Source organism: Leuciscus leuciscus, assembly GCF_965113295.1.
Source record: "Leuciscus leuciscus genome assembly, chromosome: 12".
NCBI lineage: Eukaryota > Metazoa > Chordata > Actinopteri > Cypriniformes > Leuciscidae > Leuciscus > Leuciscus leuciscus.
Genome location: NC_138736.1, coordinates 10371227 through 10388235, shown reverse-complemented (window position 1 = coordinate 10388235; position 17009 = coordinate 10371227). Strand labels below are relative to the sequence as shown.

The 17009-nt window shown below is 37.0% G+C and overlaps 1 protein-coding gene across 4 annotated transcripts; it reads right to left on the bottom strand.

Moving 5' to 3' along the window:
* Positions 1-293: 293 nt before the first annotated feature.
* On the bottom strand, positions 294-16080 carry nt5c1aa (5'-nucleotidase, cytosolic IAa). 4 transcript variants are annotated; one of them, XM_082186083.1, is made up of 7 exons: positions 15679-16080; positions 11943-11987; positions 8589-8756; positions 8326-8455; positions 3707-3829; positions 2575-2759; positions 294-1810 (listed from the first exon to the last, which is right to left on the bottom strand). In XM_082186083.1, the coding sequence occupies exons 1-7, from the start codon at positions 15823-15825 to the stop codon at positions 1454-1456; spliced, it is 1155 nt and encodes a 384-aa protein (XP_082042209.1). In that variant the 5' UTR covers positions 15826-16080; the 3' UTR covers positions 294-1453. The 4 variants fall into 4 exon arrangements, with proteins under 4 accessions (XP_082042209.1, XP_082042212.1, XP_082042210.1 ...); XM_082186086.1 differs by having other exon boundaries at positions 8589-8778; positions 15679-15765; XM_082186084.1 differs by lacking the exon at positions 11943-11987.
* Between the last annotated feature and the right edge of the window lie 929 nt (positions 16081-17009).

Here is a 17009-nt window from a genome sequence, read left to right as displayed (position 1 = left end):
GCCAATTCTGGATAATGATGATAACCTTTATTTGTGTGTTCGATTCCAAACCAAGGATTATGTGTCACAAGAAAGGACAAATCTGGAGAAAAAGAGTGGCAGGTAATGTAGCTCAAGTAAGATATTGCAGTTTTTAGATGTTTTGATTACAAATAAATGGACCTTTTCTTTCTTTGGATGACAGACATATCTGACCTCTTCTTTTCCTTTACATTCCCTTTCACATACAATGATTTTCTGTCAAAAGATATACATACACTAACGTTCAAAAGTTTGGAGCTGGTAAGATTTTTTAAGTCTCTTATGTTCACCAAGGCTGCATTTATTTGATCAAAAATACAGTGAAAACAGTTATATTGTTAAATATTATTGCAATTTCAAATAACTGTTTTCTATTTTAATATATTTTAAAATGCAATTTATTCCTGTGATGGCAAAGCTGAATTTTCAGCATCATTACTCCTGTCTTCAGTGTCACATGATCCTTCAGAAATCATTCTAATTTGCTGTTTTGCTGCTCAAGAAACATTTCTTAATATTATCTATGTTTAAAACACTTATGCTGATTCATATTTTTGTGAAAACCATCATCTATTCTTTGATGAATAGAAAGTAAAAAACTTTAGTTTTAAATTGAAATCTTTAGAAATGTCTTTACCGTCACCTTTGATCAATTTAATGCATCCTTGTTGAATAAAATAATTATTTTCGTAAAAAAAAACGTACCCCAAACTTTTGAACAGTAGTGTATACATTATTGAATCCAGATAAGAAAAACTTTAAAGAAAATATACTTTAACTTTCTATAGATTTCTATATATTTAATTCTCTCAAATGTACAATACTATGGCTTCTTATCAATGTCGAACATTATATTACAGACTAATACTCCATCCATCGTATACGACCACATACATTAGACTACATAAAACAATAGTGTAGTTTGACTCACACAACACCATCTACAGCAATAAACAAGACCACCATCACAGTCAATTGCTGAATTATACAGTGCAGTTCAAAACATACGCTGTGTAAACACTATTTCAGTATATTTTCCCTTAGTCACTTTAGATTTAAGAATAGCAGCACACATTACATTTTAACAGTAAGATAATGTCATTTGTTTTTCGACAAACCGTCGCGGGGAAGTGCATGCTTAGATGAAAATGACCGTGCTTCACAAGAGGCACAATTTCTTTATCATAATGCATAATAATGCATATTTCAAGAGTCATGTACAGAATAACTCCAAAAGAACAGCACTGGGTTGAATCTTTTTGGCTATATATGTTGTGTGTGGCCTTGCATCACATGGAAAAAAGGCCAAGAGAATACTGAGATCTGGATCCATTGAGTGCACAAATGACTTAAAAAAAAAGAATGTCTGCCACTTGAACGTCACGTCCAAAATAAGAACATAATGTACCTCTATATATCATCCCTGTCTTTGTTATTTTGCCGTATTTGTGCTTTTTTTATGAGGGTTTTTCTGTGCAACCCCATAGGGCACATGGGCAGCGATGGCACCCATTTCTGCGGCACCTTCCACGTGGAACATCTGGTCATCGAAGTAGATGTGGGGCCGGATTTTCTCCAGCATGGGGCCTTTTGGTGCGCCGGCCAGGAAAAGAGCCTCGTCTATCTCTAGTCCCCAGGCACGGAGTGTCTTTAAGGCACGGATGCCTGAACTTGCTGCACTGCGGGCCGTCACGAGGTAGGTGCGGATGGGACAGTCCAGACGGTGGCCTTTAGCATAGAATTTCTTCTGAAGCTTCCCAAGCAATTCTAGGAAACCCTTCAGCGGCCCCTGTGAGGTGGACAGATTCATTCATCAGCACAAACTGAAGAACAAGGATGTTCAGTCCTGCTCTTGGAGCTTTATATAACATATTATATCTGCTAATTTAAAGGTCAAGTGTGTCATTTTGTACTGTACTTCACTAGTGGCAGCAAATGCAAAAAGTATCTATATATATATAAATTACGGTAACATTTTGTTTATTCTCACTTTTAACTAGTTGCTTATTAGCATGCATATTACTAGGATATTGGCTGTTTATTAGTACTTATAAAGTACATATTAAAGGGATAGTTCACCCAAAAATGAAAATTCTGTCATCATTTACTCACCCTCAAGTTGTTTCAAACCTGTATGAATAAATTTTTTCTGCTGAACACAAAAGAAGATATTTTGAAAAATGTCTGTAACCAAACAGTTGATGGACCCCATTGACTTCCATAGTATGTTTTTTTCCTACTATGGAAGTCATTGGGGTCCATCAACTGTGTGGTTACAGACATTTCTAACCCTAACCCTAACCCTAACCCATGATCATATTCTACATCCCTTAATACTACCCCATACCTAAATGTAACAACTACCTAATCTAAACTTAACCAACTATTAATGAGCAGTAATTAGGGGTTTATTGAGGGCAAAGTTAGTTAATAGTGAGAATTGGACCCTAATCTAAAGTGTGACCAAAATGACACACATCACCTCTAAACATGTATTTTGCATTTGCTCTGTAGCTTATTTCAGTTCAAATGGGTAACAGTGAAATTGCATACATGATCTAACAATGTGTTTTCATTTTCCCTCTCATGTTCGAAGAACTTGTCCAGGCCGTGGGCTTTGAAAATACGCTCCGACTCATCGGAGAAGAGAACAGCGTCGCCATCAAATGCCACTTTCAGCTGGGTCTCGGATACCTCGATTTGTTTTTCTGACATAAACATGGTGGCTGCTGCAATCCCTGTAAGAAAACGCAAAGACAATAGTAAAGTTTACCAGCCTAGGGGAAAAGCAGTGTAATAAATGGCATTTCAAGCAAATGTTCTTTAGGACCCATTAAGCCTCAGCAAACCAAATAGGTCATTTGATTGTTAACATTCAGTCGATGTATAGAGTCAGTGCTTTCCCCCATTTCAGTTAGTTTTATTTAGAGTGTTTTCTACATATTTATTTATGCAATTATTCATATGATAATGATGTGAATCTGTGATAAACAAAGCAACATATGGTGTTCATTTACTCACACTAGGCGATCTGATTCTGAACCTACTACTTGTGTGTGCGCTACTGCCATCATTACAACAACAAACATCTTCTATTACTACCTGGTTAGTACACTTTTTAATTTCATTTTTTAGATCAGTATATTAAGGTTAAAGGAAACAATCGTGCACGGCCTCTGTACAAGGCAAACGTGCCTAGAGCGAGTTCACCGAAATGATCTTTAAATGGCAAACTGCAAGAGCAATTCCTTTGGAGGCATTTTGACCACAAAGTAATTCGGCACTTTTCATAATTCAGAGTTATTGACAGGTTACCTCTCAAATCACTATCTAAATATACTACAAGTCTAATGTCTGTAAAGCACAGCTGTTCAAGATTTCATATGTTTTTTCTTTGCTGTGCTGTGTCAGTGAGACTAAATATTTGTACTTACACCAATTCTGCTTCACATACTATACTTTTACTCACCATTTGTAAATCCAAATTGATTGAAACCTTTGTAAGCAACTACATTTTGTCATTCTAAATATTATATTAGCATAATATCAATGGTCTCTTGTAAGCATCTGTAAAGGTGAAATGTGTACTGCTTGTTACACATTAATGATATTTCTCTTGATTTACTGAATGTAAAAGACAACAAGATGAAGTACTTGCTGCATGTGTTATCTCATATTTACTAACCTTCAGCAAGGGCTTCCTGAACCTTTTCAGCATTGGCAGACAGGTACAAGTTTGTATGCCAAGCTTTCAGGTACCCAATGGGGCTGCTACCTCCTGTCATGACGAACCGCTCAATGAATAGATCTGGGGACAAGAGAATAATATTAATCAGCAATTAACATTTTCGTGAGAGCCTGTTATTATTACATTGATTGTTATGCATTTGGCAGACGCTTTTATCCAAAGCGACTTACAGTACATTGCATTCAAGCTATTTTATCAGTTATTATCATAGCCAGCACCTTAATGTTTTTTTTTTTTTTTTTTTGACAATTCTTATTTAAACTACTATAGGTATGGATATTGATCAATAAATAGTAAATGTGGCTGATTTGGCACTCTACGATTTATAGTGACTCCTAGTGGTGGTGGGAGTGGGAGTTGGAGTGTGTGGGGGGGGGGGGGGGGCATGTATAAATGGCATGTATAAATGCCATTTATACAATGGCATTTCAGTTATCAATGCCATTGTATAAATGCTCTATTAGCAGTCAGCCATGAGTAATTTATTTGCTAAGATACAGCCTACATCCAAAAATAGCATACTTCTCTACTATATAGTAGGGAAATAACATGTGAAAAAAAGAAGTGTCCGAATTCATTTACATTTTACATTTATGCATTTGGCAGACGCTTTTATCCAAAGCGACTTACATTGTATTATCCTATACATTTATACATAGGTATGTGCAATCCCCTGGGATCGAACCCACAACCTTGCGTTGTTAACGCAATGCTCTTACCACTGAGCTACAGGAAAGAGAATTCACAGTATTCATAAAAGAACAGGCAAAAAGTACCCAGATTACCTACTTCTTCTGGTGAGATTCAGTGTGCATACAATGGACTCTTTACTATCCCATGAGGCCACAAGAGAGGATTTGTGAATGGCAGTGAAGCCAAATAGGTCACATGATAATGACAACATGGCAAATGTAGTACTTTCGGATTACATTCATACTACACACATTCATTCCATATAGAACATACTTTTTAGCAGTCGTGAAGTAATTACTTATTAAAGGACAATTCCGGTATTTAACACTTTGAGTCTATTTTGTAGCTTGTTTTGGATGAACAAGAGTGGTGGACAAATAAATTTTGACAATGGTTCCTGTCTCGACTTTTTTTACTATTTTAGAATTGCCCATGACCGCTTTAGAATGGGAGTCTATGGCCATGCACAAACATGTCCTTAAAACAACCCTTAACGTTCGTTTTCAAAACTGTTCAACTCACCGAGTGGTTAGTGGTGTTCGTTGATGATTAAAAACAAATATATCGGCGCAATGTATGATTTCAATCCGTTTAATTTGCTATAGTGGAACTATTTTTTCAGATACCTCACAACCGCGTATAAACTTCCGCTCTTCGGCAACTTCCGTTGCTCTGCTCACGCTAGCCTTCTGAGAGACAGAGAAAAGACCTAAAAGACTACAACCAAATGTAAACAGCCCCCTTTCCGTTTCCGGTAGCGCAGTAATATCAACGAGCAATGAGTCCTCCAATGGAAATCAATGGATTTTACAAAATGGCAAATAAAACACGACAGAAACTGTATTTCGCTACGCTACTTGTTTTGGAACATCAACGAACACCACTAACCACTCGGTGAGTTGCACAGTTTTGAAAACGAACGTTAAGGGTTGTTTTAAGGGCATGTTTGTGCATGGCCATTGACTCCCATTCTAAAGCGGTCATGGGCAATTCTAAAATAGTCAAAAAGTCGAGACAGGAACCATTGTCAAAATTTCTTTGTCCACCACTCTTGTTCATCCAAAACAAACTACAAACTAGACTCAAAGTGTTAAATACCGGAATTGTCCTTTAAAAATAAGTACCTACTCAAGAGAGTATGAGATTTCAGACGCAGCCAAAGGGAGTATTATTCAGTTGGTCATGTGATCTCAAAATGGCCGCCCCCTGAGGTGACCATTTCCATGTAAAACAGAAAGGCTTTTATATGACTGAGTCTTCCTCTCACATGAGTGTACGTTGAAATACATTTATCTATTAGCTTCATAATCTGTAAGTACTATTTACTGAAAATGTTCTCAAATTATTTAATCAATGTTTTCAATTAGAAGGTTTCACCATTGAGACACCTCAGTTATGAACTGTTTAACAGATGGAAAGCTTGAGACTGGTGAGAAATGTTGGGGTAATGTGCCCCCTTTAGCCTTTGACACATTATGAGTGCCAGCGCAGTAAGACATAAGCAGCAGGTTTCATTTACATGACATGACAAGCCAAGTTTGCCCAGGAGTAAAGTATAACTAAGGTATCATCGTAAAATAAACCCTGACGCACATTGGTGGGATCTTGTATCATCCTGAAGGGGGTTATTTTGCAATAATAATAATAATTTTACAATAACTGTACATTATCAAACTTATATGGCTACTCACTGTGTTATTTTAAGTTAGTTTATCATGTAAAAAGAAACCGCTGAGTGCAATGGAAGACATGAAACCAAATGACAGCACCAAATAGGACCTAATATGTTTAGCCTCATTATACACAAATATGCAACCAGCAAATGCTGTGACTATCTAATCAGAATCAAGTATTCCTGAGAGCCAAGATTAATGCAGACCAGAGATGGCCTAATGAACCTAATTTTTTTTAAAGGCTGAGGATATTTCAATGCCATCCCAAATAGCAAGGTGACATTGATACAATGTTGAGCTTTGATCCAATCCATCATTTTGGTTGAGATTGACATGTTAATGTTTAAAGTATGTTGGATCAGCATTGAAATGTTGATGAAAGCCGACAGCACACATGGGGGCAGTGATATTGAACTAGCATTGATTTGTTGTTGTTGACCACAAGATCATGAAAGTATAGGTGTGTTCAACTTGGAACAAGTTGAATGCGTGTAGGATGAGTGTAATCTGGATGTACTAAATTCGCCATACTGTCATTATCACGTGACCTACCACTGTCAGTTGTGTCGGCGTCACTGCCATTCACAAATCCTCTCCTGTGGCCTCATGGGATAGTACTCCACAGTATGCACTTCTCACCGGAAGAAGTAGGTCATCCGGGTACATTTTGCCTACACTTTTATAAGTACTGTGAATTCAGACATACTTCTTCAGTCACATTCTGTTTTTTGCCTACTATAGGGAAGTATATAATTTCAATTTTTGCAGCCAAACTCAGCTGGAAAGATTGGACACCCCAGCCATAGTGTTTCTATTTGTAAATGTTAATGGTAGAAACCACTGATTTTGATAAAAGAAAAATATATTGGCCCGGCCATTCTTATTTGTTGTATTCTTTTATATCATTTTTGCTTTCTTCCTTGCAGTCATGGGTTTTGGAGCATTAGGCTCACATTTATCTCCTAACAAACATCTAACATTTTTTTTTTGTGGTTCAGAACACATAGTTCTGACTTCAAATGGCTCTCGAAACATCAGTCCATATATCCGCATTTTTGTTGTTTTGTCTGAGGAAAGGCCAAAAGATGGAGAGATGTTTGTTTTTTCTTCAGTTAGCCACCGGAACGATCAAAACCAGTCCAGCTGAGGCGCTACAGGGAGCTGAGCAGGAAGTGGCTGGTTTGTGCTGCAAAGGTTAGAGGTGTCACATGCATCTCTGTGGGAAGATATTATTGGCCAGCTGGAGATTTATCTTCTAAGAAAACATTTGCATTTGCAGTTTTGTGTCTTCGAAATCCTCAAAGTTACTTTCCATCCCATACTTTCAACTTATTTATTGATAATAGTCTATACGTTTTACTGTTTTGTTATTGATTTGATTTTACTGCCTTTTCTAATATGAATAATAATTTTCTGCTTTGTTAATATGAACATAAATATTTTAACAATACCAATCTTCTTAAATCTCTTAATTACCTTTGAATGCTCAGATGTGTGTCTAGACAACACTATAAATACAATATAGCTAGGTCTAAAAATCAGAGGATAGCCTGTATCATAGTTTTATATAGTCATACCACCCAGCCCCTAAACTTTTATGGTATAGCACTAAGGCACTAAGTTATGACATAACTGTATAACCTTCTGTAAAGCTGTTTTGAAATGATTATGCGTATAATTGTGGAAAGCACTTTGCAATTTTTTTTTACTTGATAAATTGAAAACTTGATAATTGAAAGGTTTCAGCTTGTGCAACAGTTAATAACTGACATACATAATCATAGTTGATTTTCCAAGGATGTTTACACAGCAAAAAAAAATCTGTCAATTTTTTTATATATTTTTTTTTACTTTTTAACAATGTTTTTTAAAAAAAAAGATCTGCCAGTGGGGTCAGAAAAATAATCTTGTTTTCCCTTTAAATTAAGTTTATTTTTCTGACCCCATTGGCAGATGTTTTTTTTATTTTATGCATTTTTTCAGAAAAAAAGACCTAATATTTTATGTCATCTTGCTTCTCAAGTAAATGTATCTTGATTTAAAAATGTTTAGATTTGTACTGAAAAACAAGACAAAAATACTGAGAAACAAAATATTTTTTTGCAGTGTACAACAGTGGACCTTTCTGAACATGTACATGTTTATGGATAGTATGAATCCAGGTTATGGGAGGGTTAGTAATACACTTACTGTGGTGGTTGATGGTGTTGATGAGTCTGACGCCTACGTGGGCATGGTTGTAAGTTACCAGCACAATGTCAAAAAGCTCCTCACTTTCTGGGTAGAGCTCCCGCAACCGGTTGTTTACTGTCTCCAGTGCCTGAGAAAACATGCCAAATAAGGTCTCTATCAAATGAAGAGGTGTAGAATCAATCAATATTGCTCTGGCAATGTCGTTTTGTTTAAAATTATAACTTAATAATGCATTATAGTTGTATATCTTTGTGTATTACCTTAACAAACGGGAATGCTGGACCAGGAGCAAAAGGCTCATTCTCATGCTCCATCTGATACCTGAGGTACTCCTCTATTCCTTGCTCCTTAAACACCTTCTCCTCTTTCTCCGTGCGGAACATAACCCGCGATGACACTGCAATGGTGACTGCGTTCTCTGGTTTGGGCTGAATAGGGATGGTGAAAGTGCTGTGAGACATTCATCACAAACACAAGGCAATTTTGAGCATATAACGTGCAAGTACCGGGTACCTTCTTCTGTTGGCAAAAAGCATGTCCATGTTTTTCATAAAAGTGGTCTATATGACTATATGATAGCTTTGTGTGACAAATAGACTGACATTTAAGCCAGTTTTCACTAATATCTTTTCACTGTAATATCTGTTAGTTTTCACTAAAAATCTTCTTCTCCACCATTTCACTTGTGAGTTGAATTTGCACATCTTGCTTTAAATCTTGCATATCGCAAATGGATATCAATGTAGTTATACACTGTTATAGAACGTTTTAATATTTTAAATGAGATTTTATTTTTTAAATGTTTAAAAAAATATATATATATATAATTAAAAAAAATTATCATATCTTGAAATTCCTTTTATTTTTACATTTAAAATATTAATTGTAATTTTAGTTTAAGTTTTAATAATTTTGTTATGTGGTTTTGTCATGTACATTTTTTTATATATTTCTATTTAGCTTTTTTTTTTTTTTTACTAATTTTAATACTTCATTTCTAATTTTAGTTTTTTAAGTTTTTCATCTAATATTTATATTTTATTTTAATTATTTCAGATGTATAAAAAAACAAAAACAACAACACTGTTGGATATAAGAACCAGTGACATTTAGTATCAAAAACCAGGCGAGACATTGTAAAGTGATAGTTCACCCAAAAAGGAAACTTCTGTCATCATTTACTCACCGTCATGTCGTTTTTGGGTGAACTATCCCTTTAATACACCATATTTGAATAATCACATATAAAAGGAAATTTACAGAATAACAATGTCACATAGGTATCGTTTTTTCTTCAGATGACTTACTGTAAAATATAGTTCACAATATAGACCACTGAAGCATTCTGCTAAACATCTTCTTTTGTGTTCCATGGAAGATCATAAATAATACTGATTTGAATCATTATAAGGGTGAGGAAATTATGACAGAATATGACAGAGTGCATAAAGCAATTAAAAGAACAGTATGAAATGCAATAGTCATCTCTCCAAAGCAAGCAACCATGCGTCATTACAGATTATCTTATTAAGTAAGAAGGCAAGAGTAGCGCGATTAATAAAGAGCACATTAGGATCTCCGGTTTCAGAGTAGGTCAGACAGGACTGGAAGAAATGAGATTACCGTGGCCATCACAGCTCTGATCCCCAATTTTGTTATTCAGTCAGTATTTCATGCTGTCACATATATAGACCACTGAGAGTGATCCAGTGATCAAACTAAAATTCACTTCCAAGTAATGTTTTCTATCCCTGTTCTGTAATTCAGTGGGAACTGCTGGTAATGTATCAAATGGTGTAGTTGGTAATTTGATTCCAGCAACAGAGCATAAAACATGTACAGTGTTTATGTATAGTCACATGGCCCACACATCAGCTGAATGCTAGCAGCTCAGTATGTCACGGGAAACCACCAGGAAGAGCAGGGCTAGTTAATTTTGGAAAGGGACTACAGTATGACGCAGCCAGACCGCTGTGCGTGCCGTTCAGCATGCCCTCACCCGAGCGACTATACCCTCCGACCAGACACATGTACTGCCTGGGGGGGGGGGGGTATGGGAAAAGGACAAGCCTGTGTAAATGAATCTGTGATGAGTTAAAAGCCTCTTTCCCCAAAGAACCGGAGACCGACTTGCCATTCCAGATGAGCCATGTTGCCACTCTTGGTCATGCTGGGAGATCCTGAAAGATTTGAGCAGGTCTGGGAAAATCTTTAATAAAAGGGGCTCCAGTGGTTGTGGAAATGACACATTACCGGGAAATGAGAGTGGATAAGTGGCCACTGCATTACAAAGGGAATGGGCTGTATGGGCCAGAATTCAACTATTAGGCACGCTGTTAGATGGAACATTTACTCTAAAAGCCCTTTACAGATCAGGAAAAAGTTAACATTGACCTGCTCTTTAGAATCTGTCGTAATTGTCTGGACTGTAGTGCCCACTTACCAGCTATATGTGCTATTTTACCTATACATTAGTGTTTTCTGAACCAGACAGAAACATAAGGGCAAAAACACCGGGAAGAAAGTTACACTTCTAGAACATGCAAACATTTAAGATGTTTTAGGAACAAAAAATAAATAAATAAAAATAAAACAGTTAACATAGAATTATTAAATTAGAATGTATTTATATGTGGGAAAAAGTCTGAAGTGTCCCAGTGACCGGTGGGACCGGGGCCCACTAGGGGCCTCAGCACATTTTCAAAGGGGCCCAAGAAGACTTAAAACGGGCGGAATCACACAGACCAAAACAAAAACAGACATTCCGACACAGAACGCACATTTCAAAGTAAAATAACTGGCTGTTGCATTGTTTTTCAGAGAAACGAGCATGAACTTATGTTTCCTAAATATCTGCGGCCATTTTTATGCATTAGTACAGTCAAAAAATAACATCCAGCACCTTTAAATACTGTAGTTTTATAATTATAATAAATATGTGATAATTTAATTTGTAATTTTAAAAAATATTAAATTGAACATTATTTTTTAGTTATTTCCACTCAGACTTTAGGACCCCACTAAAGTGTGATATTGTGATGTGTGTGATATTGTGGTAATACTGCTTATTCTGCACTTTCATTCTGCCATTTTTCTGTCTCTCTTGTGTGGTCAATCACAGGAAAGGAAAAAATGTTGAATGAATTGCACATGCACATCAACTTAAAGGCATATTTGCCTTATATATCTCGTGCCTTCAGTTAAACATCACTAGGGGCAAACACTAATATATCTACTAAAAAAGGATTTCAATCCCGTAAAAATTAAATTATCAATAAGTTATGACAACATATGTTTTTACATATACACGATTCAACTCATTTTTTAAAGTCAGTTTAATGTAAGTTGAAATGACCTAATCATCCAAGTTGATTCTACTTAAAAATTTAAAGCATCTTTAATGACTTTTCTTTGTACCCAGTAATGTCACTTAAAAACACTGTCAAATGTATTGAAGCATCATCAAACTGAGCTCTTAAGAATGCATTAACAAATTTGTTTGTGTAAGTCCATATTGTGGGTCAAACGGTCATGCATTTAGTAGAGCCAAGCAGAACAGATTGTTAATGAAATGGCAGAGAGGAAAATCTGCATGACCCTTTGTAAATACTTACAAAAAATATGCCTCCCTCCACCTTCCTGGTCCGTCTCACAGGTCCCTTCATAAAATAACATTTCACATCAACCTCCATGTCACATGTATACAGATTTGTCTGTTATGTAATGCATGTAACAATACATATATGTTCTGGTTGGGAAAGAATTGCCATGATTGGAAATGAATAGGAAAACACAGCTGGGACAAAATTCTAATATCACAGATGAACCTTGTTGAGAATAGAACCGCCTAACCATCCAATCATGATGACCATAAAACCAACAACAATATTGGTATACTTCTGATTCAATAAAAGACACTGTATTTCACTAAGAGTCATGGATAAGTGATATCCGAATTGTGGCGCTTTGGAATGGATGTTCCTAGAGGGTTTTACCATAGAGATGTATACATAGATTCCTCATTAGCAGCCATTTCAATGGGCCTTTATACATAAGCCGTCCGCCATATTGGAGTGGTCAGTGAACATTCAAGAGCAAGTTAAATGATGTTATTACATGGCTTGGTTGAATTCTAATGTAGAATGCAGTCTGTTATTTCTTGATAACAGACCGCTGCTAAGTATAACACACCGTTGCCATGAAAAACAGAGCGTTGCTATGGACGCAGGATTCTAACCGTAGAGACGGAACGGACTATTTTCTTTAGCGGAAGCAATACAATTGTTTTTAAATAAATAAACTCCTTTTTAAATCAATATTTTGTGTCAAATTATTGATTTATTTGGTAGGTAGCCATGTAATAAGCGGTCGGGTCCGCTTCGCGTCAGGGTCCTGATCAGCCTGTTGGGGTTGTATTCGCTATAACAACTGCCTCGCTCTACATTATCCCTTACTTAACGCATGTATGAATATCTATAGACTTCAGCAGATGATTTTGCTACACTTAACACAATAAAACAAGACGGAGTCAGCTGACACGACATTAAAAAGTACCATAGAAAAAGTAAAAACATTAAAAGTACGATAGTAAAAATATGTAATATTGAGTTAATACACAAAAACACAAACCAACACATTCACACCTAAGATTGTCCCATTTCTTCGTGAATTTAGATCTCAGCGTTTTCACAATCAGAAGCTGCGCAATGTTGTGGCATCATTGATTCTTACTGTGAGTGACGACACGCTGACCGTTGCAAGATGGCGGGTGCGCCGACTTGTCTGGAGCGATGGAAAGTGGCATCTACGTATACATATCTATGGTTTTAGCTCTTCTGTAGTGATGTTAAATAAACCATGTGCTTGGAAAAGCTCCTTGAATGCTTGCTCAGTAGTATGTGATGTTATTCATAGTTGGTTCAAACTCTTGATATAGACACACTTTAATTACACTGGCACAGATACAGTTACAGACAGACAGTACGGGTTGTTGATTGAGAGTTACCAGTAGCAGTTCGTCTCAGGAAACAATCTTCCGGTGAATAAACTAAATAAACGCAGTGTTTTCTTTCTCTGTTACCAGGCGGAAACAGAAACTCAACCTCTGATCCTTTGCACTGCATTCATTCTTTAAAAATATAAAGTGAGCAAAGAAAGACACCATCCCTCTTAAATCTCATAAAATAGGAGCACATGGAATTGTCCATTTTGATTTGGGAATTGGGCCTTGAGATTTTACATTAAAGACCAGTTGATGGCAAACCTACCAATCATTTGACAGATTTTTGATGAGAGATTTAGATTTTGGCCCTGGCTATGATATGTACTGTACAGAGGCTTTGCAGTTGTGTTTTGGGTCAGTGCCATGTTGAAAGGTTAAACATTTTCCCAATCTGTGCTTATAGCTAAACAAGCTTTTTAATGCTTTTTAAATGTAATTTATTCCTGTGATGGTAAAGCTAAATTTTCTGCATCATTACTCCAGTCTTTGATGTCACATGATCCTTCAGAAATCATTCTAATATGCTGATTTAGCGCTGAAGAATCATATATTATTATCAATGTGCAGCTCAGTATTTTTGTGAAAACTATGATACATTTTTTTTCAGGATTTCGTGAGCTTAGAATTATAAGGTTCTATCTCCACTTTTGGTCGAAAATTGAGTTTTTGACATAATCTGATCCATTAGGTGTTTATTAATGCCTGTGTGGTGTTATTTTTGTAAAAAAAAATATTTTGTTAGTAGTTATTAATAAAATAAAAAGGTTCCATCTCTCCATTGCCAGCTGGGATGTAAAAACTTTGATGCTCAATATCTCAGAACTACCCTAAACGGAGATAGAACCTTATAATTCTAAGCTCACGATTTGTTGTTGAATAGAAATTTCAAAAAGAAAAGAATTTATTTGAAATAATTTACTGTCGTATTTTTGTATTTACTATCATTTTGATCAGTTTAATACTTCCTTGCTAATTAAAAGTATTAATTTCTTTTTAAAAAAAGAAAAACCTTCCTGACCCCAAACATTTGAAAAGTAGGCTAGTGTCTGTTGTAATTCTGAAACATATATTACTTAATTTCTTTTACAATTTAAATTAATTAATATATTCATGTGGCTGTTTAAGTGCCTGTTCCCATCATGACAACACTATAGTGTACATGCATTAAAATGAATTGTAATTTTGTAATCTTCCTAATCAATAATGCCAGGAAATATTTTAAGGTAAAACTTTAAAACCACACACTGAGATATATTCACTCACTGGAGAAAAAGGTGTGACTAGCCCCGGGCTCCACTACTTGCACATATAAAGTCGGGTTTTTAAATAAAATATTTTTATATTATTTCCGTTACTTGGCTAATATAGGTTCATGCAGGTCAAAGTTGCAAAACTGGGGGTGGTGACTTTCTGTACCCACTGCATAGGTAGACACTGCATGGGAACAAGAACCATGAATCATTTTTGGGTCAGTCTGGGGCAACAAGTGCAAGTGCTGGAAATAGGAGAATACAAGAGGATAACAAAGAGGAGGCATTGCAGGTTATTAATAGGTCTGGAAAAGGCCAGTGCCGCTTATAATAAGCATAGCGCTAAAGGCTACGACGGAGAAGGGAATTATCCACATGGTGTTGACCAGCTGCCTGTTGTACATGCTGAAATAACAGTTTTTATGTGTTAAGGAGACTGTGCCATCCAAAGTGTATTTGATAACACATCTAAAGTTCTCTAATATACAAAAAATAATGCACTAGGCCAGACAAACCCTCCTTTTATAAAGCTCTGCCCTTGCCAGGATTGTCACTAGTTTATTCACCACTACATATGACAGATGGCATTTCAATATCTTGAGGTGTTCGCTGAGTCTAAATGATCTGCACCTGCTGCACCTCAGATGGCATTATCTCCTTACATTAGTACTGTTACCTAATAGTGCGATCACCCCCCCCCCCCCCCCCCTCCCATGAAACCTGTTCTGCTTCTCTTTTATAAACACTGACACCACAACCAGACACAACAACATGAAAGGCTATGATCCTCTTTGCAGTTAAAAGATGTTATTTTATAATTATATTTCAAATAATTATGCTATTCTGACAAACTACAGGTCTCTGTGGAGGGAAAAGTGACTGCAAATGTGGTATAAGACTGGCTTCACAGCGCCATTGAAACACGTGCACTACTCACTGTATGTAAACATTTCGCACACTAAATAGCTGTCAAAAGTGTGACCTCACCAGAAAAAGGTCAGAAGCGATAGGAAAATCACATCACAATGAATGTTAAGAGTTATACTATGCAAATGTCCAAATACAGTGTGAAACACTGATCACAAATGGGACACTTACTGATTTGGGCTTCTTTGTAGAAGCCATATTTTCATGGATATCCTTGCTGTCCTCCCAGGATGCTTTGCTATCACCGTTTGAGGCTGGCGGACAAGTGTTGGGCATGGGGTCTTGCCCCTTCATGACCTGAACATGGTCAAGATTCATTCTCCCCAACGCTTCTCATTAACGAAACACTGATCCAGGGCTGTATCACGCTGTGCTGTTCTCTCTGTTCACATGCACAGCCTCTCTTCCACACACAGTGTGTGTTCCCAGCTTTAGGCAGGACAGTGCTGTTGGTATCCAATGGTATATCTCCTGCTTCAAGGTCTAATGGCAGTGCTGGCTTTGGTTCTGTGCGGCTATATCCTCTCTGCTCTGACGCTCTGCCTGCAATCTGCTGCTGTGACGCGCTATGTGTTGATATCTGGTCCCCTTCTCTCTCTCACCCTCCCTCCTCTCATCCCTCACTCATGCACATACTGTCCCCCTCCCTTTCCCTCTATTACATGCTATCATCTATCGGCATGTGCTCTCTCTCACTCTCTTAGTAAACTAAACTAAATATCATACATTCTAACTGGATCAGCATCTTTCAGCCAATGAATAACGGGCTTCCCTGACAGCTGTCCTTCCTAGTCCTTGCCCATGTCATTGGCAGCCCTGACACACTACAGACAGATAGATAGATACCAACACAAACATGACTGTTCTTTCTCCCCACTGTCCCCCTGATGGCATTGTAGCCCAATAATCAGTTGCTAGGCAGCACTTTGACCTCATGTAGAACCTTGCCAAAGATTGGCTGCTTAGTTGCAGCCCTTTCAACAGCCTTGGGGCAGTGGGTGACAAACTCTCCACACTGTACATATAGTGATAGGCTGCCCTCTTCTGGGTGAAAAGGAACTACATTCTCTTCGCTCAGAGAGGATACCGCACAGGGCCTAAAATTAACACTGAAACACTCGCCAAGAGCCAAATGCAAGTAAAAATCGGCTGTGGCGAGTATATGAAACGGTTTCAGTTGGCTGGTAGCATTTTTATCAATTCTAACAACGCAATGATGTGAGAACATGAACGTGAACAAATTAAAAAGTCGCTCGGAACAGTTGACGACCAGAGCTGCATCGTCACGAAAGTTTAAGCATTGCCAATTTAAATAGTCAAGTGCAGGAAGACTCGAAAGGGTCGAAAGGGAAGACTGTCTTAAAGGTATAGCGGAGGATGTTTTACTTCCTGGTGGGTAACCTATACTATTGGTCCTCCTAATTGTCAATCATTCTGGTGAATCAATCAAACTTTTCAAAAAGTGGAGAGGGCGGGTCTTATCTAAAATTTGGAAAGATCCT

Coding starts and splice junctions, on each gene's coding strand:
- nt5c1aa (XM_082186083.1), bottom strand. CDS start 15,825: ATGAATCTTGACCATGTTCAGGTCATGAAGGGGCAAGACCCCATGCCC. Junction 8,757..11,942: donor TGGAGGGAGGCATATTTTTT/GTAAGTATTTAC, acceptor ATCCCTATTCAG/CCCAAACCAGAGAACGCAGT. Junction 1,811..2,574: donor AAAACACATTGTTAGATCAT/GTATGCAATTTC, acceptor TCCACCTCACAG/GGGCCGCTGAAGGGTTTCCT.